This window comes from Balaenoptera acutorostrata, chromosome 19 (genome assembly GCF_949987535.1).
Source record: "Balaenoptera acutorostrata chromosome 19, mBalAcu1.1, whole genome shotgun sequence".
Taxonomy (NCBI): domain Eukaryota; kingdom Metazoa; phylum Chordata; class Mammalia; order Artiodactyla; family Balaenopteridae; genus Balaenoptera; species Balaenoptera acutorostrata.
In genome coordinates this window covers 49168910-49193538 of record NC_080082.1, presented here as the reverse complement: position 1 = coordinate 49193538, position 24629 = coordinate 49168910, and the positions used below count along the sequence as shown (strand labels likewise).

The 24629-nt window shown below is 49.6% G+C and overlaps 1 protein-coding gene across 5 annotated transcripts; it reads right to left on the bottom strand.

The window, feature by feature from the left end:
* Positions 1-24403, bottom strand: WTIP (WT1 interacting protein). 5 transcript variants are annotated; one of them, XM_057534664.1, is made up of 8 exons: positions 23472-24400; positions 18283-18384; positions 6218-6285; positions 5996-6058; positions 5699-5845; positions 4845-4896; positions 4079-4147; positions 1-1187 (listed from the first exon to the last, which is right to left on the bottom strand). In XM_057534664.1, the coding sequence occupies exons 1-8, from the start codon at positions 24145-24147 to the stop codon at positions 748-750; spliced, it is 1617 nt and encodes a 538-aa protein (XP_057390647.1). In that variant the 5' UTR covers positions 24148-24400; the 3' UTR covers positions 1-747. The 5 variants fall into 5 exon arrangements, with proteins under 5 accessions (XP_057390647.1, XP_057390648.1, XP_057390649.1 ...); XM_057534665.1 differs by having other exon boundaries at positions 904-1187; positions 5699-5829; positions 23472-24397; XM_057534666.1 differs by lacking the exon at positions 4845-4896 and having other exon boundaries at positions 904-1187; positions 23472-24403.
* Between the last annotated feature and the right edge of the window lie 226 nt (positions 24404-24629).

Here is a 24629-nt window from a genome sequence, read left to right as displayed (position 1 = left end):
TTTTTAGAAGAAAACTATATTCTTTTAAAGAAAATGAAAATATTCTCAAAGGAAAAACTTAATTTAAGTCAAATCATATGCTTTTGTTGTGGAGCCTGATACACAGTGCTTTCCTGTAACGGGCAGGGCGCCCCCTCGCGGTCTCTCTCGACCGAGACCTGTGGCTGGAATTCTGCACGAGGTGTTCTTTTCCCGAGGCCGAGGACGGGAGGGTTTGGGAACGAGGAGCCAGGGATGGGAAGACCGGGGCGGGATGAAGGCTGAAAACGCCCATCGGAATCCCGGTGGCCAAAACCCGCAGTGACCACAATGGCCAAAGGGAGGGCTCCTTCGCAGGCCCCACTCCCTAAGGGTGTCATTCCTCACCCCGTTCTGCGACCCCTCCCAAACAACGAACCCTTCCCACCCACCAGCGGGCCAGGCGCTTATGAGACAAACACGCGTGCCCTCCGCCAACCTCCGCCTCCCCGGAGCGTTCTTGAAGGGGGTCCCAGACCCCTTCTATACAGGGAAACTGGCTCCCGCCCCGAGGCCAGTCGGAGGACGGCGGCCGTGTACCCCGCGCCCCTGCACGTGGTAACGGCCACCTTCAGCCCCGTGACCCAGAGCCGGTCTGGGAGCCTGCCCCCGGGGCTACGGGGCACAGGGGGTCCCGAAACAGAAGGCGGGTGAGGGGGTGGGGGCGGGAGGCGGCCAGGGCCCGAAAGAAAGGAAGCCGTTTGAGGAGGCACAGACGGTGAATAAATATTAGTAGCTTCGCCGCGGGGCCGGCCCCTCGGACAGCAGCTCGGTGGCTGGTGGGAGTAGGGGTGGGGTGGGAGCCGGCGGCCGCGCCCACCCTGACACAGAGCTCCGACACTGACCTGGGTCACTCATCGCCGGCGCGCGCGCAAAAATACACTCGCGCAAAAAACACGTGCGTGCGCAGGATAACACGCGCTCCTGAGCGAAAAATCGCGCGCGTGTGCACGCACACAAACACACGCGCGTGCGCGCCCGCGCGCGCACACAGACACGCCCCCAGGGTCGGGCTACCCGCCCCCAGCTCAGAGCTCGGTGACGTGCACAGCAGGTGAGGGAAGTGGGCCTGGCCGGAGGCGCCGCAGGTGGCAGCGGCGGCAGAGCAGGTGGCCCTCCAGGGGGTAGCAGCGGCGTCCATCCTCCCCGCTCAGCTGCAGCCCGCAGTCCTAGGGAAGAACACAGTCCCGGCGCCAGAGTAAGCAAGGGAGGGGTGCATCAGAGATCTGTAGGACCCTGCCCACCTTCCGGAGGACTTTGGCCTTTACTCTTTGGGGGAAGGGGGTCAGGAGCCCAGTGTTGGACACCCCGAATTGGAGAGCGTCTTACACATCCAAAGGAGCCAGCCAGGAGGGAGGTAGTCGGCCACTAGGCTGGAGTCTGGGAGAGAGGGCTGGGCAGTAAATGGGGGCATCAGCATAAAAATGTTACAGTTTTTAACAACAAAACAACAGGAGTTTCTCCCAGGGAGTGCAGATAACTAGAAAAGAGAAGAGAACAAACAGCTGAGCTGTGGAAGCTCCAACTTTAAGAGAGGAAAGAAGAGGAGCAGAGCCAAGATTTTAGGGGAAGATAAAAGATGAAAACCAAAAACAGCCTGCCCTAAGGGCACAGTGCAGAGGGCGTCTAGGAGGGAGAGTCTAGGAAAGTTGCTGCGAGCTTAGGACAGTGACAACTGAGAATCATCTCCTGGATCCCCACATGGGGGTCACTGGTGACCCTGGGAAGGGGGGGAAGGTCAAATGGCTGACCTCAGTGGCCTTAAGAGATAATGGAACGGAAGACCTGAAGACATCAAGTAAACAAGGAGTTTTGCTTTATGTCCCTTATCTTACCATTTTTACCACTTCAGGATATTTTATAGGCTAATTTTCTCTGTTTAACAAGTTATGTGATTCGTGTTTGACCTCTAACAGGCAGGAAATGTGAAGGGCAGCCAAGGAGGATGGTGTGCTGCAAGCGACAGCGGGGCACCAGGCAAGACCTACTGGACAACTTTTTCCTTCCTTTCGCCCCCCCACCCCAAGAAGGCCCCTTTGGTCACACTCTCACTGCACCCAGGGCTGAACTCCAACCTGGAAGCTTTGACACTTGTTACCCAAAGGCCCTGAGACCAACATCTGCCCCGCCCCACACAGGTGATGGAGCTGGGCTGTTGTGATGGAGCTTCATGTCCCAAGCAACTCAGGTCCCAGGTGTCCTCCATGTCCTGTCTGGCCACAGCCCCCTGTTCCCATCCAAAGGTCTCCCCTGGGGACAGCAGCACCATGTCTCACAGCCCCGAGGCGCTGGTTGTAATCTGCCTGCAGCTTGACCTGCTCCTGAACTCTCAGCATCAGCCTTTCCTTAAGGACTGAGCTTAGCGATCCCAAGGGGACACTGCAGTCCCCAGGACGGCAGAGCAAGATGCCCTCCTACGGCTGCTGGAGGAACTGGGGCCCCTCTGCAGGCCATGCCTGCTCCTGATCCCCCTTCCCTGGTCCTCCAGCAGGATTCCTATTCCCTTTGGGCCACTTGCCCCCATCAAGGCAACCTGGTTCCAGATGGGCCCTAGATTCCTACTGAAGGTTTCTCACTGACACGCCTGCTCTTCCCTGGGGTCTCTGAAACCCAACACTTGGTTTTTCTCCTACCTCTCGGTCGGTCACTCATTCTAGGCCTCCTGTGTGGCTGCTCTGCCTGAATGCATCCCCGGAATGTTGGAGCTCGCTGGTCTATCCTGAGCCGCCGCTCCTTCCTCTACAGCTCTTCCTGGAAGACCTCATTTACTCCCCTGGCTTCAGTGGCCACGTACATGCCCATGATGGGACTCCTGCTTCCGGCCATGACAGTAACAAGGACTGGATTTCCCGCCCTACCTTTAACGATGGCAAACTGGGCAAAATATATGAACGATGATTCTCAGACTCTGAACAACAGGCAACGCAGGCCAGTGATCTCTGAGAGAAGGGAAACTAATAAGGAGAGCCCTACAATTGCCCAGGTTACTACCTGGAGAGATTTTTCCAGGCTGCCCATTGGTCTCCCTGAATTGAGAATTTGGGGAGGCAAAGCAACTAGAAACCACAGGGCAGAGTATCAGAGAGGCAAGAGCTATGTATGCCAATGACTCCCAAACTCCTACACCTGTACCAGAGTCTTTATACTCCAGCACATCCGGCTGCCGCCTGGATAGTTCCGTTCAGGTGTCTCCAGCTACCAAAAGTGAGATCATCTAATGCCTTCCTCCTCTCACCCTCACTCTCTCCTGGGGTTGTAATGGACACCTTCCACCCTCTCAACTCCCACATCCAATCACTGACCAAATCCAGTCCCTTGTACCATCTAACCAACACTAAACTCAGTCTACTTGCTGGAACCCAGGGCCACAACCTTGACTCTAGCTGCCTCCTCAGGGAACCCCAGCCCCTACTCCCTCTTCCTCCATTCATTCTCTGCTTGAGTGCCCTTTCTAAAATCTCAGTGACATCGCGTCATCCTTTTTCAATCCTTCTCCATTGCCCTCAGGATAAGTCCGTGCTCCTCAGCTCAAGTGGCCTTTAGTCCCCAGCTCCTGCCAACTTCTCCAGTGAAACAAAACAGCACACTCACTTTCACACCTTAGCACATTCTGCTTCCATTGCCTGAAAATGCCCTTCTCCCTGCTCCTTGGCTAACTCTTATTCATCTTTCAAATCTTAGCTTGGGTGTCACCTCCCCCAGAAAGCCTTCCTTGATTTTCCAAGGCCTGCTATGTGCTCTGAAAACTCCCCTTGATAGCAATGATGACCCTGTATAAATACTGCCTGAGTACTTGTCTCTCTGCAGGATAGAGACTGTCTTTATTCTCTGTACATCAACAACACCCCAACACTGTACATCCTCGGGAAATATTTGACTGAGTGAGAAACGGGCTGAGGGGAACCATATCCTGGAGGGGAGGGAGAGAGCTCACTGGGGGGGGACAGGCAGAATGGGGCAGAACCATAGAGGAGGGGAGCCCCCAGAGTACCTGGGGAGAAGGAGGCCCGTGTGAGAGAGGGACTGCCCTGGCCGCTGGCCTTGCGGGGCCCAGGCTCACCTCGCAGTGATAGCACTCGACGTGGTAGTCTCTGTCCATGGACACCACACGGACGGTCGTCTCGCAGCCCTGAAGGAAGAGACAGGGCTTGAGGCGAACTGGGTGGTGGGCACCTAACTACACGACGCGCTCCTGTCATGGGGGCCGTGCCTTCACACCCGTGTGAGCTCTGATGTGGGTGCTCCCACGGGGCCAGAACAGGCATCAGTGGGTGCACACGAATGGAGTGTGCCGTAGGCCTCCTCCCACGGCTGCAGCCGAGAGCACGCACGCTTGCTGATGGGAGCCGTCACGTGGGTGTCAGTGTGTGCGTACATGCTCTTTTCAGTTCTTTGGAGTCAGGAAAGACCACTGCCAGGCCTGCTTCCCCAGGGCCAGCATGTGTGGAAGACCTGGTGCTGGAGAGAGGTGCACCACCCAAGGATGTCTCCCGCACAAACCGCATCCTTCTCTCGTCTGCTCCCCCACCGTCTCAGCTGCGAGCTCACAGAGCCCGGGGCCAGTCCTGACATCGACGGGCAACAGAGCTGAGGGGGCAGTGGGGCAGCCGAGCAGCAGGGGCCACCATTTCCCTCTAGCTCATGCGGGGACACCTGCACCGTTCGTGCACTGGGCACAACACACGTCCCTCGGCCCAGAGGGACAGGGGGCAGGGGCGCCTGCTCATCCCTCCCACTGGGGCCCGAGACCTGGGGCCAACCCAGGCAGGACCAGCAGGGCTGGGCGGGGCCAGGCACCTGACCATCTCCAGGTGAGTGGTTCCTACCTGTGCAGGGAGGATAGGACGGGCACAGGAGGCACATTTTGGTGCAAAAACCCTGGAGGAATAAAGGAAACCAGAAGTGACCAGCTGAGTGACCAGAGGCCAAGGGCATGAGGACAGGTCCACCCATAGTAGCCCCATGACGTGGCCCGAGCATCAGGCCCCCCCTCGCCTTGTGCGGATATGCTGGGGTAAGAGCATCCTATGCCATGCCTTCTTGGCACTGGCCTTTCACGTGGTGCCCCAATTCACCTCCACCCCATCACCTCCTCCAGGATGGCTTCTTCTGGTTCTGCCCCGGCCTCTCCCTCATGCTTCCTGTCAGTCACTGCCCCCTCATGTCCAGGCTTGGGCCTCCCCTAGCTGAGACCCCTGCAAAGCCTGGCTCCACACTGAGTACCAGGAACCGATGCCCAGCACCAACCCCATGCAAGGCAGCAGCCCAGGACCAGAGGTCCGAGGGCTGAGCCTGGAGGCACAGAAAGGGAGAGCGGATCACCTGGTCACATGGGTACCGGACAGGCAGAAGGAGACTCTGCAGAGACCCCAAGCCCCCCATTCCAGGCAGAAGAGTCCTGGCCTGGCCACTAGAGCAGCGGGACAGAAGCTAGATGGGGCAGCCCAGAGTCCCCACCACTAGGACGAGGGGGTGCAGGCAAAGGCAGGGGGAGGAGAGGACTGAGACAGAAGGCTCCAGGCAGAGATCTGTGCCTCGCCCCAACCACTGAGCACACAGCGGAGGCCAGAAGTGAGCAGGCCAAGAATGGAGGGCACAGACAGGCAGGCCAGAAAAATACTCCTGGGGAGAGGCAGGGGAACCACGGGAGTCACACAGCTCCATAGCGCCGGCTACTCACGTGTGATAATCTCGGACACAGTAGATGTTGTTCTCCACGTCCACAGTGAAGGGCACCCCGTCCAGGCACTCGTTGCACACCGAGCACCGGAAGCAGCCCGGGTGGTAGGACTTCCCAAGGGCCTGCAGGATCTGGGGGCGGGAGGCACTGAAGGGTCAGTGTAGGTGGAAGGCTCAGCACAGCCCCCAGAAGACACTCTGGCTCTGAGCCCCTGGCAGGTCTCCAACAGGTGAAAGGGTGGGGTCCTTGACTCTGCGCATGTCAGAGGGGCTCCAGGAGCCTGGGGGAGGTTCTCACCATCTCCATGATGAGGTGTCCACACACGCTACACTTGTCAGCCGTTTGCTGGAACCCGGAGTACTGGGAGGGGACACAGGATCCAGGATGTTATGTGACAAAGGGGCACTCGCTGCCCAGCCAGCATCTGCTTCCTGGCCTCAGGTCACCCCATGAATCAGAAGGAGGGTCCCCGCCCCTGCTCCCACCCATAGCACCAGCCAGGGCACAGCTTTGACTCACCAGGAAGTCCTCCTGGCAGTACACTTTCTCACCCACATTGTAGAACGCCTTCCCGCGAAGTCGTCTCCCTGCAAGGGTGAGGGTTGAGAAGGGGGTCCCTGGACTGCTGGAACCAGGGACGACGCTCCTGCTGCCATTTCTCAGCACCCTCCTCCAACAGACGAGAAGCCGATTGCAGACAAATTTTTAAATTTCCCTCTAATGTTATGTTATTATCATTACGCTAATTAAAATTTTTTAAAAATTAAACAGAATATGTTGTTGACAAAACTGTGGTAAGAGGTTGTCAAAGCAAACGTATGAAGACCTGTTTCTCAAATGTAAACTGAAGTTCTGATAATTAAAAAAAAAACATTTGCTTTAAGTTCAGCGGAATTCAGAACGGACTCCGCAGAATGAATTCTTTTTTTTTTTACTTTTTCTTTATTTTATTTTTGGCTGCGTTGGGTCTTCGTTGCTGCGCGTGGGCTTTCTCTAGTGGTGGCGAGCGGGGGCTACTCTTCGTTGTGGTGCACGGGCCTCTCTCATTGCGGTGGCTTTTCTTGTTGTGGACCACAGGCTCTAGGAGCATGGGCCTCAGTAGTCGTGGCTCAGGGGCTTAGCTGCTCCGTGGCATGTGGGATCTTCCCGGACCAGGGCTCGAACTCGTGTCCCCTGCATTAGCAGGCAGGTTCTTAACCACTGCGCCACCAGGGAAGCCCAAGAATGAATTTCTTAATCTAGAAACGTTAGAAGCACAACTCTCACCAGGAGAAGGAGCCCAATATAAAAAAAGGTATCCTTTATTCCAAGGATGCCAGGATAGTTCAACATTGGCAAATCAGTCACTGTGATACATCACATTAACAAAATGAAGGATAAAAATCCTATGATCATCTCAAAAGACATAGAAAAAGCATTTAATGAAATTCAACATACTTTCATAATAAAAACTCTCAACAAAGCGGGTATAGAGGGAACGTACCTCAACATAATAAAGGCCATATATGACAAACCCACAGCTGATATCATAAACAATGGTGAAAAGCTAAAAGCTTTTCCTCTAGGATCAGGAACAAGACAAGGATGTCCACTCTCACCACTTTTATTCAACATAGTATTGGAAGTCCTAGCCAGAGCAATTAAGCAAGAAAAGGAAATAAAAGGCATCCAAATTGGAAAGGAAGAAGTAAAACTGTCACTATTTGCAGATGACATATTATATAGAGAAAACCCTAAAGACTCTATCAAAAACTGTTAGAACAAATGAATTCAGTAAAGTTGCAGAATACAAAATCAATACACAAATATCTGCTGTGTTTCTTTAACTAAAAATGAACTATCAGAAAGAGAAAATAAGAAAACAGTCCATTTACAAGTGCATCAAAAAGAATAAAATACCTTGGAATAAATTTAACCAAGGAGGTGAAAGATCTGTATATTGAAAACTACAAGACATTAACGAAAGAAACTGAAGAAGACACAAATAAATGCAAAGATATTCTATGCTTATGGACTGCAAGAATCAGTACTGTTAGAATGTCCACACTAACCAAAGCAATCTATAGATTCAACACAATCCCTATCAAAATTCCAATGGTTGCAGTGTTGGTGGGAATGTAAATTGATACAGCCACTATGGAGAACAGTATGGAGGTTCCTTAAAAAACTAAAAACAGGGGACTTCCCTGGAGGTGCAGTGGTTAAGAATCCGCCTGCCAATGCAAGGGACACAGGTTCGAGCCCTGATCTGGGAAGATCCCATATGCTGCAGAGCACCTAAGCCCGTGCGCCACAACTACTGAAGCCCGTGCACCTAGAGCCCACGAGCCACAACTACTGAAGCCCATGTGCCTAGAGCCCGTGCTCCACAACAAGAGAAGCCACCGCAATGAGAAGCCCTCGCACCACAACGAAGAGTTGCCCCCGCTCACTGCAACTAGAGAGAGCCCGCAGGCAGCAACAAGACCCGATGTGGCCAAAAATAAATAAATAAATAAATTTATTAAAAAAAAAAAAAAAAACTAAACTAAAAACAGAACTACCATACGACCCAGCAATCCCACTACTGGGCATATACCCTGAGAAAACCATAACTCAAAATAAGTCATGTATCACAAGGTTCATTGCAGCACTATTTACAATAGCCAGGACATGGAAGCAACCTAAGTGTCCATCGGCAGATGAATGGATAAAGAAGATGTGGCACATATATACGATGGAATATTAGCCATAAAAAGAAATGAAATTGAGTTTTTTGCAGTGAGATGGATGCACCTAGAGTCTGTCATACAGAGTGAAGTAAGTCAGAAAGAGAAAAACAAATACCATATGCTAACAACTATATATGGAATCTAAAAAAAAAAAAAAGTTCTCATGAACCTAGGGGCAGGACAGGAATAAAGACACAGACGTAGAGAATGGACTTGAGGACACAGGGAGGAGGAAGGGTAAGCTGGGACGAACTGAGAGAGGACCACTGACATATATACACTACCAAATGTAAAACATAGCTAGTGGGAAGCAGCCGCATAGCACAGGGAGATCAGCTCAGTGCTTTGTGACCCCACCTAGAGGGGTGGGATAAGGAGGGTGGGAGGGAGACCCAAGAGGGAGGGGATATGGGGATATACATATGCATATAGCTGATTCACTTTGTTATACAGCAGAAACTAACACAACATTGTAAAGCAATTAAACTCCAATAAAGATGTTAAAAAAAAAATTCCAATGGTATTTTTAGAACAAATAATCCTAAAACTTACATGGAACCACAAAAGACCCTAAATAACCAAAGCAATCTTGAGAAAGAAGAAAAGAACTGGAGGCATCATGCTTCGTGATTTCAAACTGTATTACAAAGCTACAGTAATTAAAAAGTATGCTGTTGGCATAAAAACAGACACATTCATCAATGGATCAGAATAGCAAGCCCAGAAATAAACCCACACATATATGGTCGATTAATTAACAACAAAGGACCTCACATCTGTTAGAATGGCTATTATCAATAAGACAAGACGTACAAGTGTTGATTAGGATTTAGAGAAAAGGGAACCCTCGTTCACTGTTGGTGGGAATGTAAATTGGTACAACCTCTGTGGAAAACAGTATGGAGGTCCCTCAAAAAATTAAAAATAGAACTAGCATATGACCCAGCAATTCCCTTTCTGGGTATTTATCTAAAGAAAACAAAAACACTAATTCACAAAGATATCTGCACCTCTATGTTCATTGCATCATTATTTACAGTAACGAAGAGATGGAAGCAATCTAAGTGTCCACTGATGGATGAATGGATAAAAAAGTTACACACACACACACACACACACACACACACACCCCAGAATATTATTCAGCCATAAAAAGAATGAAAATTAAATCTTGGCATTTGCAACAACATTGATGGACCTTGAAGGCACTATGCTAAGTGAAATAAGTCAGACAAAGAAACACAAATGCCATATGATCTCTCTTATATGTGGAATCTTTTAAAAACAAAAAAACAAAAAAACAAGCTCATAGATACAGAGAAGAGTTTGGTGGTTACAAGACACAGGGGGTTGGGGATGGGAGGAATGAGCGATGTGGGGTTTTTTTTAGTTTAAACAAATTGAACAAAAACTTTAAAAGAAAAAGGCATCCTTGTCAAAACCACAGCCCTAGCAGACCTATGAGAGGCATTTCCATTAGAGTCAGGAGATGACAACACCTAACCAGGAGCAAGAGGGAACCTCCCCCACCTGATGAAAGCCCCACAGCTCACATCAGACATAATAGTGAAATATTAAATGCTTTTCCTCTTAGGATTCAACAGTATACTAGACGTGCTAGGCAGTGCAATAAGACAGGTGAGAAAGGAAAAACTATAAACACAAATGACATGATTGTGTTATACAGAAAATCATAAGGAGTCTATGAAAAAACTGCTAGAACTAATAAGTAGGTTTAGCAAAGCTGTAGAATAGGCGGTCAATATATGAAAACCAAAAATATTTTTATATTCTAGCAACAAGTGATTGGAAAATAAACTTACAATTTTTATTATTTTTAATACATTTTACTAGCACCTTCAGTATTTCTTTTTTTTTTTAATATCTATTTATTTATTTGGTTGTGCCAGGTCTTAGTTGCAGGAGGCAGGCTCCTTTAGTTGCAGCTCGCAGGCTGCTTAGTTGCGGCTCACCAGTTCCTTACTTGCAGCATGCGGGCTCCTCAGTTGTGGCATGTGAACTCTTAGTTGCAGCATGCACGTGGGATCTAGTTCCCTGGGCAGGGATCAAACGGGCCCCCTGCATTGGGAGTGCGGAGTCTTAACCACCGCGCCACCAGGGAAGTCTCCTAAACTTACAAGTTTTAAAGTGCATTTTTAACAGCATCTCAAAAAACCCATAAAATACTAAGGGATAAATTTAATGAAAGATGTGTCTGACTTTACCCAGCAAAGCCAAACTTTGCTGAGAGAAATTTTAAAAGAGCTACATAAATAGAGAGATATACCACTGCTGGAAGACAGTTCTCCATTGGATCCCTTCCATTTCTGCACATCTTTCAAACGGCTTGCAGCTTTCATTCTGGATCTTTCCAAGGACATCTGTGGAGCAAACTGCTTAGAAGACAGAGATAGCATCTCCCTCTGAAGCAGAAGGCAGGTTGGTTTGCTGTTCAGTAAAAATAAAGATAATGTGCTTCTCTGGGATAAGAGTCAGACAGCTTTGCTGGCAGCCCATTATAAAATCCTGGGGTTCCCTGAGCTCAGGGTTCCTCAGCCATGACACAGAGACCCACCGCGTGTGCAGCACGCACCTGGCATCCACGTCACCACTGTGGGACCAAGGAGGGCACACAGAGCCGATGTGAACATGAAGCTCACGCTGCCTGCAGTGCTGTATCTGTCCCAGGAAGGTCACGTCTCCAGCCAGCACCCGTGAAACACTGGCAGGCTAACTAGTCAGCTTGCACGTAGGGAAAAATCTTGGACGCTGCACAGTTCCGACAACCATCTTCATGGCTTCAAACGTTCTCATATCAATTCTCCCCAAATTGATCTACACATTCAATGCCGCCCAATCAAGTTCTCAGCACTCTATTTTTTTTGTGGAAACTGATGCGCCAATTTTTCAATTTATATAGAAATACGAAGAACCCAGAATAGCCAAAATAATCTTGGAAAAGATCAACAAAACTAGAAAACTGACACTACCTATTTTAAGACTTACAGAAATCAAGACAATGTAATATTGTGGTAAGGAGAGACAAAAAGATCAGTGGAACAGAATGGAGGGCAAAAATAGACCCATAAATATTTCAACAAACATACAAGTGGGAAAGCAAAGTCTTTGCAGCACATGGTGCTGGAACAACTATATATTCATATGGAAAACAGAATAAGACTCAATTCCTTACCTCATACCATACATAAAAATTAACACGAAATGGTTATCAACCTAAACATGAGAAACCTAAAGCTTCTAGAAAAAGACAAAGGAGACTATCTTCACGACTTAACAGGGGACAAAAAATTTTAAGTCACAAAAATAATAACCGTAAAACAAAAAAAAAAAATGGAAGAAAATATTCACAGAACATCTGAAAAGAACTTTTACCATATATATTCCTATAACTAAATAATAAAAGACAACTCCCAATTTAAAAACTGGGCAAAAGAGGGACTCCCCAGGCGGTCCAGTGGTTGAGACTCCACACTTCCAGTGCAGGGCCTGCAGGTTCAATCCCTGGTCAGGGAACTAAGATCCCACATGCTGCACGGCAAGGCCAAAAATTTTTTTAAATAAAAATAAAATAAAAAGGGAGTAAGAATTAAATTAAAAATTATTTTTAAAAAAACTGGGCAAAAGACTTGAACAGACTTCACAAAAGAAGATATAAATGGCCAAGAAACAGAAGAAAAGATGCTCAAACCTCATTAGTTGTCAGGGAAATGCAAATTAAAACCACAGTGAGATACCACTTCAAACCCATTAGAATGGCTAAAATTAAAAAGACTAAAATACTAATTGTTGGCAAATATGTAGCATAACCCAACTCTCTTACATTTCTAGTGGGAGTATAAAATGATACAGCCCCTTTGGAAAATAGTTTGGCAGTCTCTTATGAAGTTAAACGTACACTTAGCCTATGACCCAGAAATTCCATTCCTTGGAATTTACCCAAGAGAAATGAAAACATTTGTCCACAAATGACCTGTACAAGAATGTTCATAGCACAACCTAGTATCTATCAACAGTTAAATGGATAAACAAATTGTGGTATATTCATACAATAAAAATGCTACCCAGCAATAAAAAGGAGTGAGCTACTGATACATGTAACAACATAGATCAAAAAAAAAAAAGGCGGGGCTTCCCTGGTGGCACAGTGGTTGAGAATCTGCCTGCAAATGCACGGGACACGGGTTCAAGCCCTGGTCCGGGAAGATCCCACATGCTGCAGAGCAACTAAGCCCGTGCGCCACAACTACTAAGCCTGCACTCTACAGCCCGTGAGCCACAACTACTGAGCCCACGTGCTGCAACTACTGAAGCCGCGTGCCTAGAGCCCCTGCTCCGCAACAAGAGAAGCCACCGTAATGAGAAGCCCACGCACTGCAACGAAGAGTAGCCCCTGCTCGCTGCAACTACAGAAAGCCCACGCGCAGCAACGAAGACCCAACAATGAAGACCCAACACAGCCAAAATTAATTAATTAAATTTTTTTTTTAAAAGAGAAAGAAAATAGTACATACTATTATGGTTGCATTTATATGAAGTTCTAGAACAGACAAAACTAATCTATGATGGTAGAAATCAGAACACTGGTTGAGTGGATGTGATGGGAGAACATATGGGGATTAACTGAAGAAAAGGGAAGATGCAGGTTTCTCGGGTGTTTAAAATTTTCTGTAACCTTGTTAGGGGTGTGAGTAACATAAATGTACACATTTATCCAGAATCTTTGAACTATATACTTAGGATCTGTTTGCTGCACTATATGTAAATTGTACTAAATTAAAAACAAACACAAAGGTAAACCGAATATATCTTGTGCCAGAGTAAAGAAGTGCTCAAACAACAATGGGGACATGTCAAAAGGGCACAGGAGTCAACTGGAAGGGACTTCCTCTGGCCAAACTTGAGACAATATGAGCATCAAAAAGAATAATGATGGTACTGCAATACATTACATGAATACAAGTCCATAAGTAATAAGAATACTCATAAAAGAAAAAATGTATTTGCCCCTGTTAGAGTTTTTTCCTTAATAAAAAGTTTTCAGGGACTTCCCTGGTGATCCAGTGGTTAAGACTCCACACTTCCACCGCAGGGGGCACGGGTTCGATCCCTGGCTGGGGAACTAAGATCCCACATGCCACACAGAGCGGCCAAATAAATAAATAAAATAAAATAAAGTTTTCAAACATCCCCTAGGGAAATGCACCTTCAACATACACCTCAATGAATTCCCACAGACTTCCACAATCAGAAATTACAAAACACATGAGGAAACAAGGTATCAATACCAAGAGTGAGGAGAAACAATAAACAATAGAAGTAGGACTTCAAAAGTCATCAGCTATTGGGATAATTAGATACAGAATACAGAACAGGTATGTTTAATATGCTTAAAAAATAAAAACAGATGTCCAAAACATAAAACTACAAAGATTTCTTGGACACGACATTAAAAGCAATGCTGTACCCCAGAGGAATGTGAGGAGACAAGTGAAAGACCCAAAAAGAAGAAAAAGCAAAAGCCCCGGGAGGCTCCTCGGGAGAATGGAGTGGAAGAGCCATGTGTCTCCTCCAAACCCAAAAGAAAGAAATCTTTTTCCAAGGAGGAGCTGGTTAGTAGTGATCTTGAAGAGACAGCTAGCAGTGGAAGTCTTCCCAAGAGGAAGAAATCCTTCCCTAAAGAGGAACAAGTTGGTGACCCTGAAGAGTCAGGAAACAAGAGGGTCCCCAAGAAAAAGAGGAAATTCTCTTCCAAGGAGGAGCCACTCAGCAGTGGACCTGAAGAGGCTGCTGCCAGCAAGAGCAGTAGCTCCAAGAAAAAGAAAAAGTTCCGAAAGCTATCCCAGGAAAATTACGATGGACATTTCCCTAGTAGGGCATAACTTGCAGAGATATTTCCCAACCCATCCCCTATAGCCCAATAAAAATAAAAATTAAAAAAAAAAAAGCAATGCTGTAAACAAACAAACAAAAATGATCCTTGGCAGTTATGTTTGTGGCAGTATACGGTTTGTTTTCCCATATGCTTCACAGTGTCTTTTAACGAATAGAGGTTTTTAATTCAAATGTAGCCAAATTTGTCAATCCCCTCTTTTAAGTTTGGCAGTTTTTGTGTGAAAAAAATTTTTTTCTTAACCAGAAGATTGGTAAAGATACGTTTCTATATTTATTTCTAAAATTGTCAAGTTTTTCTTTACCCATTGAGGTCTTTGATACACCTGGATTTAATTTCATTATTTTATATGGATAACCACTTTTCCCAGAACCATCTGCAATGCTGTCTCTATCACCCATCAAGTTTTCACACAGACATGGGTCTGTTTCTAAACTCTCCACTCTGTTCCGTTGGTCTATTTGTCTATCCTTGCCCCAGTACCACATGAAATTAATTAATGTAACTATACAATATATATTGACACCTGGTAGTGGAAGTTTGCCCAACCTACTCTTCTTCAAGATCATCTTGTTTATTCTTAGCCTTTTGCTCTTCCATTTAAATTTTAGAATTAGCTTGTCAAATTCACGAAAACCTGCTTAACTGGAATAACAATGCATTATAGATCAATTTGGAAAAACTGACATCTCAACACTATTTTATATACCCATGTTCAACAGTATATGCATATTGACATGATTATGCTATATTTATTTTTCTTGTCTTACTGCAATGACTAAGACCTCCAGTATAATTCTGAATAGAAGACATGGTTGCAGGCGTCATTGTCCTTTCCTCTTTTAAAGGTCCATTTTTCTTATATTTCACCACTGAGTATGATGTTTGCATAGATTTTTAGTAACCAACTTTTATCAGGTTGAGAAAGTTCCTTTTTATTTCCAGTTTGCTAAAATCTGAATGTCAGATTTTATTGACTGCTTGTTCTACTCCTATTGAGATGATTATATGTTTTTCTTCTTTAGTTTGTTAATGAGGTGAGTTATATTAACGAATTTTCTATTGTGACTCCACTAGTATTCTTCAGATAAGCTCAACTTGGTCATAATATATTATCTTGATTCACACGCTGCTGAATTCAGTACCAGTGGAAAGAAGAAGGGAATAAATAAAGAATACAAGAAAAATTCCCAGAACCGAAGGGCAAGTCTCCAGTCTAATGGGGCTCTTTGTGTACGCAGCATAACCAATGGCACAAAGCCTACACCAAACATAAAGTATCCTAAGCCAAGTAGCTGCAATGCACAATTTCAGGAGCACCATTCCTGTTGTATCTATGTAAGTGGCACCCCCTGCAACTGTGCAGTTCACAGCCCTTTCCAGAGGCTATTACAGGATTTGCTCAATGATAGCCCTCTTCCTGAGATCTCCCAAAAGGAAAAAAACAGATCACACACACAAAAATGAGAATCAGAATGGCATCAGAATTGAGCAGCAACCATGGCTTCTGGAAGATAAATCTATGACTTCAAAATGCTTAGTGAAAATTATTTCCAATTTGAAAATCTATTCCCAGTCAAACTACAAATTGTGAGGGTTGAATAAAGGCATTTTAGACACAACAGAATTCAGAAAATTTACCTCCCACATTGCCCTGCTTAGACAACTACAGCAAAACACTGGACAGTTTTGGTTGTTTCACAGCTTCGATTCCTCCCTACTTCTCCAAGTTGTGTTCAGTAACCAACCTTACCTCAGACAGCCTGGTGTGTTTAAGGGAAACCTGAATCCACTCCCCTATCCATGGATGGGCTTGATTAGTATAAAGCTAATTCTTCTTCCCTTATAATGGTTCAGAGACTCAGGCAAGTAAGTTAATCAAATCATAGCGCTCCCCCCAGCCACAGGGCTTGGTTCAGGAATGGATGTGTGAGATGATCTGGCCAATGATATACAGGAAGATGTTTGCTAGATGTTTTCTGGAAAAGAAGTTTCCCCACCCCAAAAACATGACCAGAAGAAATGGCCCCTCTTCCTCCAGACCAGTGGTGTCCCAATGGAAGTCTCAAGCTGCCTCAGACATTTCACTACCATAAGAGAAGTTGCCCTAAGGATAAAGCCAAACCCAAGGGAAACACAGCCAAGCTATTCATAGGGCCTAAGCCACTAGATCAATCCCAGCCTGAAGCCAGCCCTATCTCTGGGCTCCCAGTTCAATGAGTCAAGAAATATTCTTAGGGCTTCCCTGGTGGCGCAGTGGTTGAGAGTCTGCCTGCTAGTGCAGGGGACACGGGTTCGAGCCCTGGTCTGGGAAGATCCCACATGCCGCGGAGCGGCTGGGCCCGTGAGCCACAACTGCTGAGCCTGCGCGTCTGGAGCCTGTGCCCCGCAACGGGAGGGGCCGCGATAGTGAGAGGCCCGCGCACCGCGATGAAGAGCGGTCCCTGCACCGCGATGAAGAGTGGCCCCCACTTGCCGTAACTAGAGAAAGCCGTCGCAGGAACTGGGGACCCAACACAGCCAAAAATAAAGAAATAAATAAATAAAGTAGCTATAAAATTAAAAAAAAAAAAAAAAAGAAATATTCTTAGAGTTTAAGCCTCCTCAGCAGCTTTTCTGTAATCTGCAGCTGAAAGCTTCTAGGAGACAGTGGATTCAATCCAACCAATATACATGGGAAGGCACAGAATGAACACTCCACAGGGGTCCAGAGAGCAACTGGCTCAGACTAAGGAGAGGCCAGGGGCTCCAAGGGGGAACTCAAAAGAATGCCTACTAAAATGGGGCAACTGGAGTGGGGAGAGGAAACTGAAGGATATGATAAGTCAAGACAATGCAAGGAGAAAAAAAGGTTAAAAAAGAAAATTCCAGGAAAAGTAAATGACTATAGAAAAAAGGAGATATAACCCCAGTATAATTCTTGGTTCTGCAGTGAATAATATTTACATAGTCATATATTATAGTAATATAAACCTGGTTTATTGACTTAATCACAACTTATGATGGCTACACTGAGAAGACGGAAGGAGAGAGGGGAGAACAGTCAGCCTAAGAACCTATTCCTCATCTACCACAGCAAACATAAGTAAATCATTTCTAAAACTGATAATCAAGAAACAGCAGTGTATGCTGTTAGAACATGGAGGTGCCTACTAGATGAAGTTGCTAAAAAATACTAAGTGGCTGCCCCCGGGGAACAAGACCGGGGTAGAAAGGTAAGTGGTTTTTTGCTATTGCAAAAATAGCTTTGCAGGACTATCTGACTTAACACTGTGTACATATCACGCTTTTTTTTCTTTTAACATCTTTATTGGAGTATAATTACTTTACACTGGTGTGTTAGTTTCTGCTTTATAACAAAGTCATATTACACTTTTATAAAATACAATGTTTTGTATTAAAATGTTTTGTGTATATAAATAAAAGAAGTCTTCTCAGGGCAAAGCATGAAAGAACAGTAAGAAGATCAAGAGTGCAGACTTATTAGGTCGGTTGGACTATAGTTACTTTTTTCTTTTTATAACTTTGTCTAGGTTAAATTATAACATTTATATTTTATACAGTGTGTAAAATTAGGACAAAAAATATATTGTAGGGAAAAAAATATTAGCCCCATATCCAGGCAGGCAGAAGGCACATCTCTGGCTCCACGAGCCCCACCCAGGCAACCGAGAGACATCAGTACCCTGCCCAGGACAGAGGTCCCAAAGCCAAGGGCTAGAAGGGCAGCCTTTCCCTGTGGCCAGCAAAAGGCTCCTCCCAGGCCTCACGCCTCCCTCCCCAGGGCCCAGCAGATCTCCCCAGGAGCCTGGGCCTCTCAAGCAGACTAGGCCAGAAGAAAAGGGGCCACAACTCAGCCTCCTCCACACTCCAGCCTGGGCCAGAGCTGGGTGGTCCTTGTGCCTGGGACTTAGGTGCAAGGGGATCCACAGTGCAAGAGGGACAGGGGAGAGGTTACCTACCACAGGAGTTGCAGGTGAAGCAATCGGTGTGATACAGGCTCCCCATTGCCTGGCACGCCTGCCTCGCTCCATAGATGCCAAGCCCACACTTGATGCAAATACCTATGGAAGAAGAGGCAGGAGAGAGCAGCGATTAGCACCAGGACTGTGGACTTGAATGGATGTGCATCTGACTCCCAGCCCTAATGCTGCCCAGCCACGTGATCTTGGGCAAGGAAATTCCATAGGCCTCCATTGCTCCATTACTAATGGCTAACATGGGGACAGGAAGGGTACCACTACTTATAGGGTTTGCTGCTGTTGTTGGAGGACTCAAGGAGTTTAGCAGAGCACCTGGCAAGTCAGAGCTAACTGACACTGTCCACACCATCAAAATTACAATGACATGTTTATACCTGGAAAGTTGCTCTAAGCCCCTTCACCTTGATCTGCTCGTGGACAGAGGGAAAATCCTTTCTGCTGTCTATGAACCAAAAAGAATGAAGACCACAAAGGCACAACCAGGGCAGAGTCCCTGACCCTCCCAGCCACACCTCCCTCATCTGTACAGTAAGGTCAATTTATTCTCTTGCTCAGTCAACACATGGACACTGACACCCCACATAGTTTAGGTGCCAGAGATTTTGCAATGCACCAAACAAATCCCCCCCCGCAAGGAGCCTGTATTCCAGTGGAGAGAGATGGATAACAGGTAAATCACATCTCAGGTAGAAACAAGTGCTATGGAGGAAAAGAAGGCTGATTAAGAATATGTCTGAGTGTGTGATTTTCAAAGAGGATGGTCAGAGAAGGCCCCAGTGACAAGGTGATATCTGAGAAAAGGTCTAAAGAAAATAAGACAGGGAAGTTGCTCTGCAGGGAATAACTGGGTGGACTTGGGGACCACCTCAGGGTGGGGTGCCTGGCAGGCAGGGGAGGGGTGGTAAGGAGAGGGGTGACCAGCAATGCCAGGGCAAAGGCCAGCACTAGCCTTAGGGAACTCTCTAGCCAGCCCTCCTGGAGACCCTGGAGACTGCAGGTGGCCAGCCCAGACATCAGAGGACCTCTCACAGACTCACCAAAGGTCTCCCATGCCACAAAGGGCATGGAGACGGGCCCCACCTGCCCCCTGGACCGTAAAGTCTTCTGGTTGCTTCAGGACATGCTGCCCTCACCCTCTCCTTCCTGCTTTCCACCAGATCTCTCTCCTTAACATTTACCATGGCTGAGCGTCTCCCACCTTAAAAAAAACCTCCCTCCCCGATCAGCCACCCCATTTTCCCCCTGCCCTCAGTCAAGAAAGCAAGCTTAGTCCACATCCTGTCATCTCCTAACGGTGCAGATTTATGGACTTTCTCTTCTGATCTTGCTAAAGGGGGCCCTCTCCTCCTCTCGGGTCTCCAGAATATGACCCGCACCTGGCTTTCTAGTACTTCTCTCTTCCCAGTTCTATTGGGTATTCCCTTGCTCAGTCCCGGGTCTCCCGTGCCTCAGTCTCCCCAGGGGAAGGAGAGACAGTTCAGATGCCCTCAAACCAGGCAGGAATGTAAACGTGGCTGGTGGGCACCCAGGTGAATGGAGAAGAGAGCCATGGCCGCCGGAGGTCACAGACACGCCTCAGCTCCACTGACGGCTACCAGGGAGGAATGCAGGGTCAGCACTTCTAAAGATTCTGATTTTTCAAGAAAAGCTAGAAATCTAGATTTGTGCATGAAATCTTTCCATACTGAAATTGTTAACTTAAATGTTTTGAGAATTTGAAAGCCAAACACACCACAGCTACAGGTCTCCACATGTGGCTTTACCCCGTCTCCCGGGGCAGTGCCATCTACTCCCAAATGCTCACCCCTGTCGAGGCTCCTGGCACTCTGCCCAGCCCGGATCCCTCTCCTGAGCCTCTAATCCACCTCCCGGATGGCCCCAGACCACCTCAGGTCCAGAAGAGAGCTCTGGGCTCCTGCTCAGAAAACGGCACTTTCGCATAGCCAGGTTTCAGGAAGCATCCAGGTCTACCCTGTCTTTCTCACCTCCAACTCTGAATCGGGTTCCTCTGTTCCCTACTCTGGACTTCATTCCCTCCCCTCACTCCCACTGGCCTGATTCAACGTCATCAATTCTCATCCCACTTGCTGTTTCAACAGCCTCCTCACAGCACCCCACCTTGGCCCCCAATAATCCATCCCCAAAATCGCAGCCAGACTTATCTTTCTGAAGTGAAAATGACCCACCCTCACACCTCCACTCTTGTCCATCAACTTTGAAAATGTGACCTTGTCATTTGACTAAGTTACCAGAAAACACGATGCAAGGAGCAAAAGTCGGCTGCTTATTGGAAGTCGAACAGAAGGATGGGTCAGAGGGGAAGTTATGAACTTGTATTATTTGTTTTTCGGTTCTGTTTGATTTTTTGCTAAATATGAGCTTGCACCGCTTCAATGAAAATACACTGAAGAAGGACAACCAGGACCATGAGGTACCTCCAAAATCCAGGGAGTAGACTGTTTCGGAGGAGAGTTGACTCCACCTTTGGGATGCAGTAAGATCCAGACCAACAAGACCTGGCAAATGCCCTCTGGTGTTTGGGGCTGAGGCTGGGGCATCGCCAGGGTGCTGAGCAAGAACTGGGTCAGTCCAGTGGGAGGAGACAGAGATGGCTGAGGGGAGATCGAAAGCGGATAAGCAAAGACATGTCAACCAGACACTAGGATGAGAAGACGGGATGAAAGGGCGGATGAGACCTTGGGGCCATATAGGTTTGGGTTTGTTGTTTTTTCTTATCTTTCTTGTTGTTGCTTAATGAAAGACCCTTATACATATTTATAACCAAAAGAAAAGGGCCAGTGGAAAGAGGAAAGCTGAAGATGGAAGAGGTAGAGGTTGGAGATGGAAGGATCTTCATCCTCAGACCTGGACATGGACTTGAGAGCCTTCAGGGAAGGGACAGGAAGCCAAGACTGCAACTGCTGACCCCATTATCCTCAGCAAAGTAGAAAGCATGGGCAGGGCCGAGGAGAGAGGCAGGCTGTTGAGGCACTGAAAGAGGGAACTGACCAAGGCTAAGAGTGATGGGTGGTGCCCAGAAAAGCACCAAGGTTAAAGACCATCACTCTGCGGCCTAATATAGCAACAGAAAAGGGGGCTGCAGCACTGACTTGGAGCCAGGGTTCTGCAGGGCAGACAGCAATTAGAGGAATCAGAGGTAGTGGTGAGACACAGGCGGCAACCAGAACTGAAGACAGCTGAAGCGAGGCAAATCCAGGGTGTGGCCTTAGGGGTGGGTGGCTGAAGAGAAGGCAGAGAGGTCACCAAAGTTAATGAGGTTCTGGAGGCCTGAGGCTGTTGGCTGGCTCATGGCAGCAGAACTTGGTCAGGAGAGATGTCCATGAAAGACAGAGAGCAGCCAGGAGGTGAGCGGGTGCCAGCGCCAAGAAGGGATGGACAGAGAGGAAAAAACACTCCAAGGGTGAGGTTTATCAGAGATCTCTTGAGCTCATGCTACCTGCAGACTTCCTTTTGTAAAATGTTGTATTATTCAGGTTGATCTGTATGTAACTGCCACTTTCATAGCTCCAAAAAGTGGAATATCGGCAGTAAGATATCAGCAGTTCAAGCAAATAGCTGCTCGTATTTTTTAAAAATCAGGAAAATGTTACCTAGATCTGGCTTCTCTTAAAAAAGAAACCAAAGATCTATCATCACTCACCTCCCACTCCCACGTGGCTTCAACGGGAGCAGCAGGTCCCATTAGAAAGGATGACCCATCAGCCCCTTCACTTCTCCCACTACCTGCCCCGGTCTTCACGCAAAGATTCAGGAGTAGCTACGGAGGCCCAGAGAACACACCACTGCCCAGGCCCTGCAGCGAGTGGGGACAGGAAAAGGGGCGGTCCCCCCGGAAGAGAGCGCTGGAATCTCATTCTCTTCAGAGGCAGCCCAGCTTCTGCTCGTGGTACCTGCCTGGCATGAGAGGCAAAGGCTTCCTACTCCCTCCCTGCTCCCAGGCGGTCTGACAGCAGCCACAGGACCTACCAGACCACAAAGTCTCACCGTGATGCTCCTAGATGAGCAGGTCCCCTCCCAAAGGCAGGACAACCCTTTGGCCTACACACTCCCTTGACCACCTGACCCCTCCTGGGCTGCAACCCCAGGGAGTATAACGGAACTGTACACATCCTTACTTGTCTCCTTTTGCCCACATTCTTCCCTCGGCCTGCAATGCCCCCATTGCCTGTCCCATACAACCTCCTTCCCTCTCAAGATCCAGTTCAGGGCAGTCCTGAGCTGCTAGCTGGAATGAACCATGAAATACAAACTCCAGGACAGCCTCAGTCCCAGACATGATAACCACCACCCCCTCCAAAGCCAGGTGCCTGCTTATCAGTAAGGGAGGGAGGGAAGCCCCTCTCCAGGCCTCCTCTCAGAACCTCAAGCCTCAAGCTGTCCAAAGGACTTGGGATCCAAGGGCCAAGGTCAGACTGGGAAAGGGAGGCTGTCAGAGACTGGTGGTCTTTGCAAATGATGTGAAGCAGGATTCCCTTCGGAAACATCCCATATACACAGCACAGCCGAGAGCGAGGACAGCCCAGTAGGACCAGCTTAGTCTCCCCCCCTCCCCCCCAGCGTGGGCTTCTCCTCCCTCAAAGACTCTACTTCCAGCCACTACCATTATCAAAGCCTCAGGTCAGGCGGGCTCCGGTGGTATCCAGGCCATGCCACCTCCCTGCCCCTGTTCACAGCCCGTACTGCTGGGGGAAGGGAAACACACAGCTTCGGCTGACCAGCTGATCACAAAGCATCGAGTACGATGAGCTGAGGTAAGTGCCAAGGGTTAAGAAAAAATTATTCAAAAATAGCTTTTTCTGCCTATTAACGTGACTTTTTCTCTAAGTTAGGGGCAACGCATCCACTGACTTTGCCAGAACTCCCGGCCCGGAGACCCAGAGGCTAAACCACTGTCCTAAACAAGCCCCAGACCTGGAGGTTCACACACACACTCCGTCTGCGGGAACAAACGTCGCCAGCTCCCCAGCCCCAAGGGAGGGAGACACGCTTTTTGCAGCCCGGTCCCTCGTCCGAAGCCCAGCCCCGGGCCCACCCAGCGCTCTCCTCGGCCGAACCGGCCGCCTACCCGGAGGTCGTCCCCGACCCCCGACGAGGACAGCGGAGGCCCGGGGCCCGGGCGCGCGGGCCGCGCGGCCGCGCTCGCTCACCGAAGTAGTCCCGCGCCGTGCGCGCCTCCAGCGCCCGCTCCAGCTCTCGGGTCAGCGCCTCCAGCCGCCGCTCCGCCGAGCTCGGGGCGCCCTCCCGGCCCGGGGGCAGCTGGAGCGAAGGCAGAGCGAAAGGGGCCGGCCCGGCGGGCTCCGGGGAGCGAGCCGGCGCGGAGCAGGCGCCGGGCAGGAGCAGGTCGGGGTAGGCGCCGGCCGAGCCGCGGGAGCCGAGGCTGGACACGCTGGAGCGCGCGCTGCCCACCGACGGCGGCCCGGGGCCCGGGCGCGGATCCGAGCGGCCCGAGCGCGGGCTGCCGTGGCGCTGGTCGTAGCCCAGGCTGATTCCGCTGGAGCGGGCGCTGCCGCTGCCGCCGCCGCCTCCGTCGGAGCCCGCCAGGCTGGCCCGCGGGCTGCCCGCCGGCTGCGCGCTGAGCTCGGGGGCCGCCGCGCGCCGCGGGCCTCGCTCCCCGCGGCTCAGTCCGTCCACCCCGGCCTCGGGGCCGCCGCCGCCGCTGCCCTGCCCTCTGCGGCCCAACGCCTGCGCCGCCTCGTCTCCCGGCCCGGGCCGCGGCCCCCGCCGACCCCGGCCCGGGGAGTCGCAGCCCGGCTCCAGCTCCCGCAGGGCCAGCCCGGCCAGGAGCAGAGCCGCCTCGTCCGCGGCCGCCCGGGAGCGCTGCATGGCCCGGCCCGCCGGCCCCGGCGCGTCACCTCCGCCTCCGCTTCCCGCCGCCGCTCCGGCCGCGCCGCCGCATCGTCCGCCCGAAGCCCGGAGCCCGCCCCGGGACCCCTGGGCGCGGGGCGGGGCCGGCGCCGGGCCGGGGTCGCTCTGCGGGCCACGCGCGGTCCGGGGGCCGCGGCGCTCCGCTCGGTGGCGCGCGCGGCGGAGGAATGTGCGCTCGGAGGCGCCGGGCCGCGTCCCCTCCTCCCTGCGGCTGTGCGGGGGGCGGAGGGACTCCTTTGTGGGGGCAGGAATGCGAGGAAGGAGACGGCGCTGCGGCCTCTGGAATGTGGGGGGAGTGGCGGCGGCGGAGCCGCGGTGTCCGCGCTTCGCCGCGAGCTCGGAGGGGCGCGGAGCCTGGGCTGGGCCGCCGGGGCGTGCGGCTTGGAGCTGGCGCTCGAGTGGCGGAGCGGCCAGCTGTGGCGCCGCGGGGCGGGGGTGGG

Bases quoted from the DNA above. Each gene is read 5' to 3' on its own strand.
- WTIP (XM_057534664.1), bottom strand. From the start codon at position 24,147: ATGCAGCGCTCCCGGGCGGCCGCGGACGAGGCGGCTCTGCTCCTGGCC. The intron at 6,059-6,217 runs GTGAGTCAAAGC...GTCCCCTCCCAG, and splicing joins ACTGCCAGGAGGACTTCCTG to TACTCCGGGTTCCAGCAAAC. The intron at 1,188-4,078 runs GTGAGCCTGGGC...GTTCTTCCCTAG, and splicing joins TCGAGTGCTATCACTGCGAG to GACTGCGGGCTGCAGCTGAG.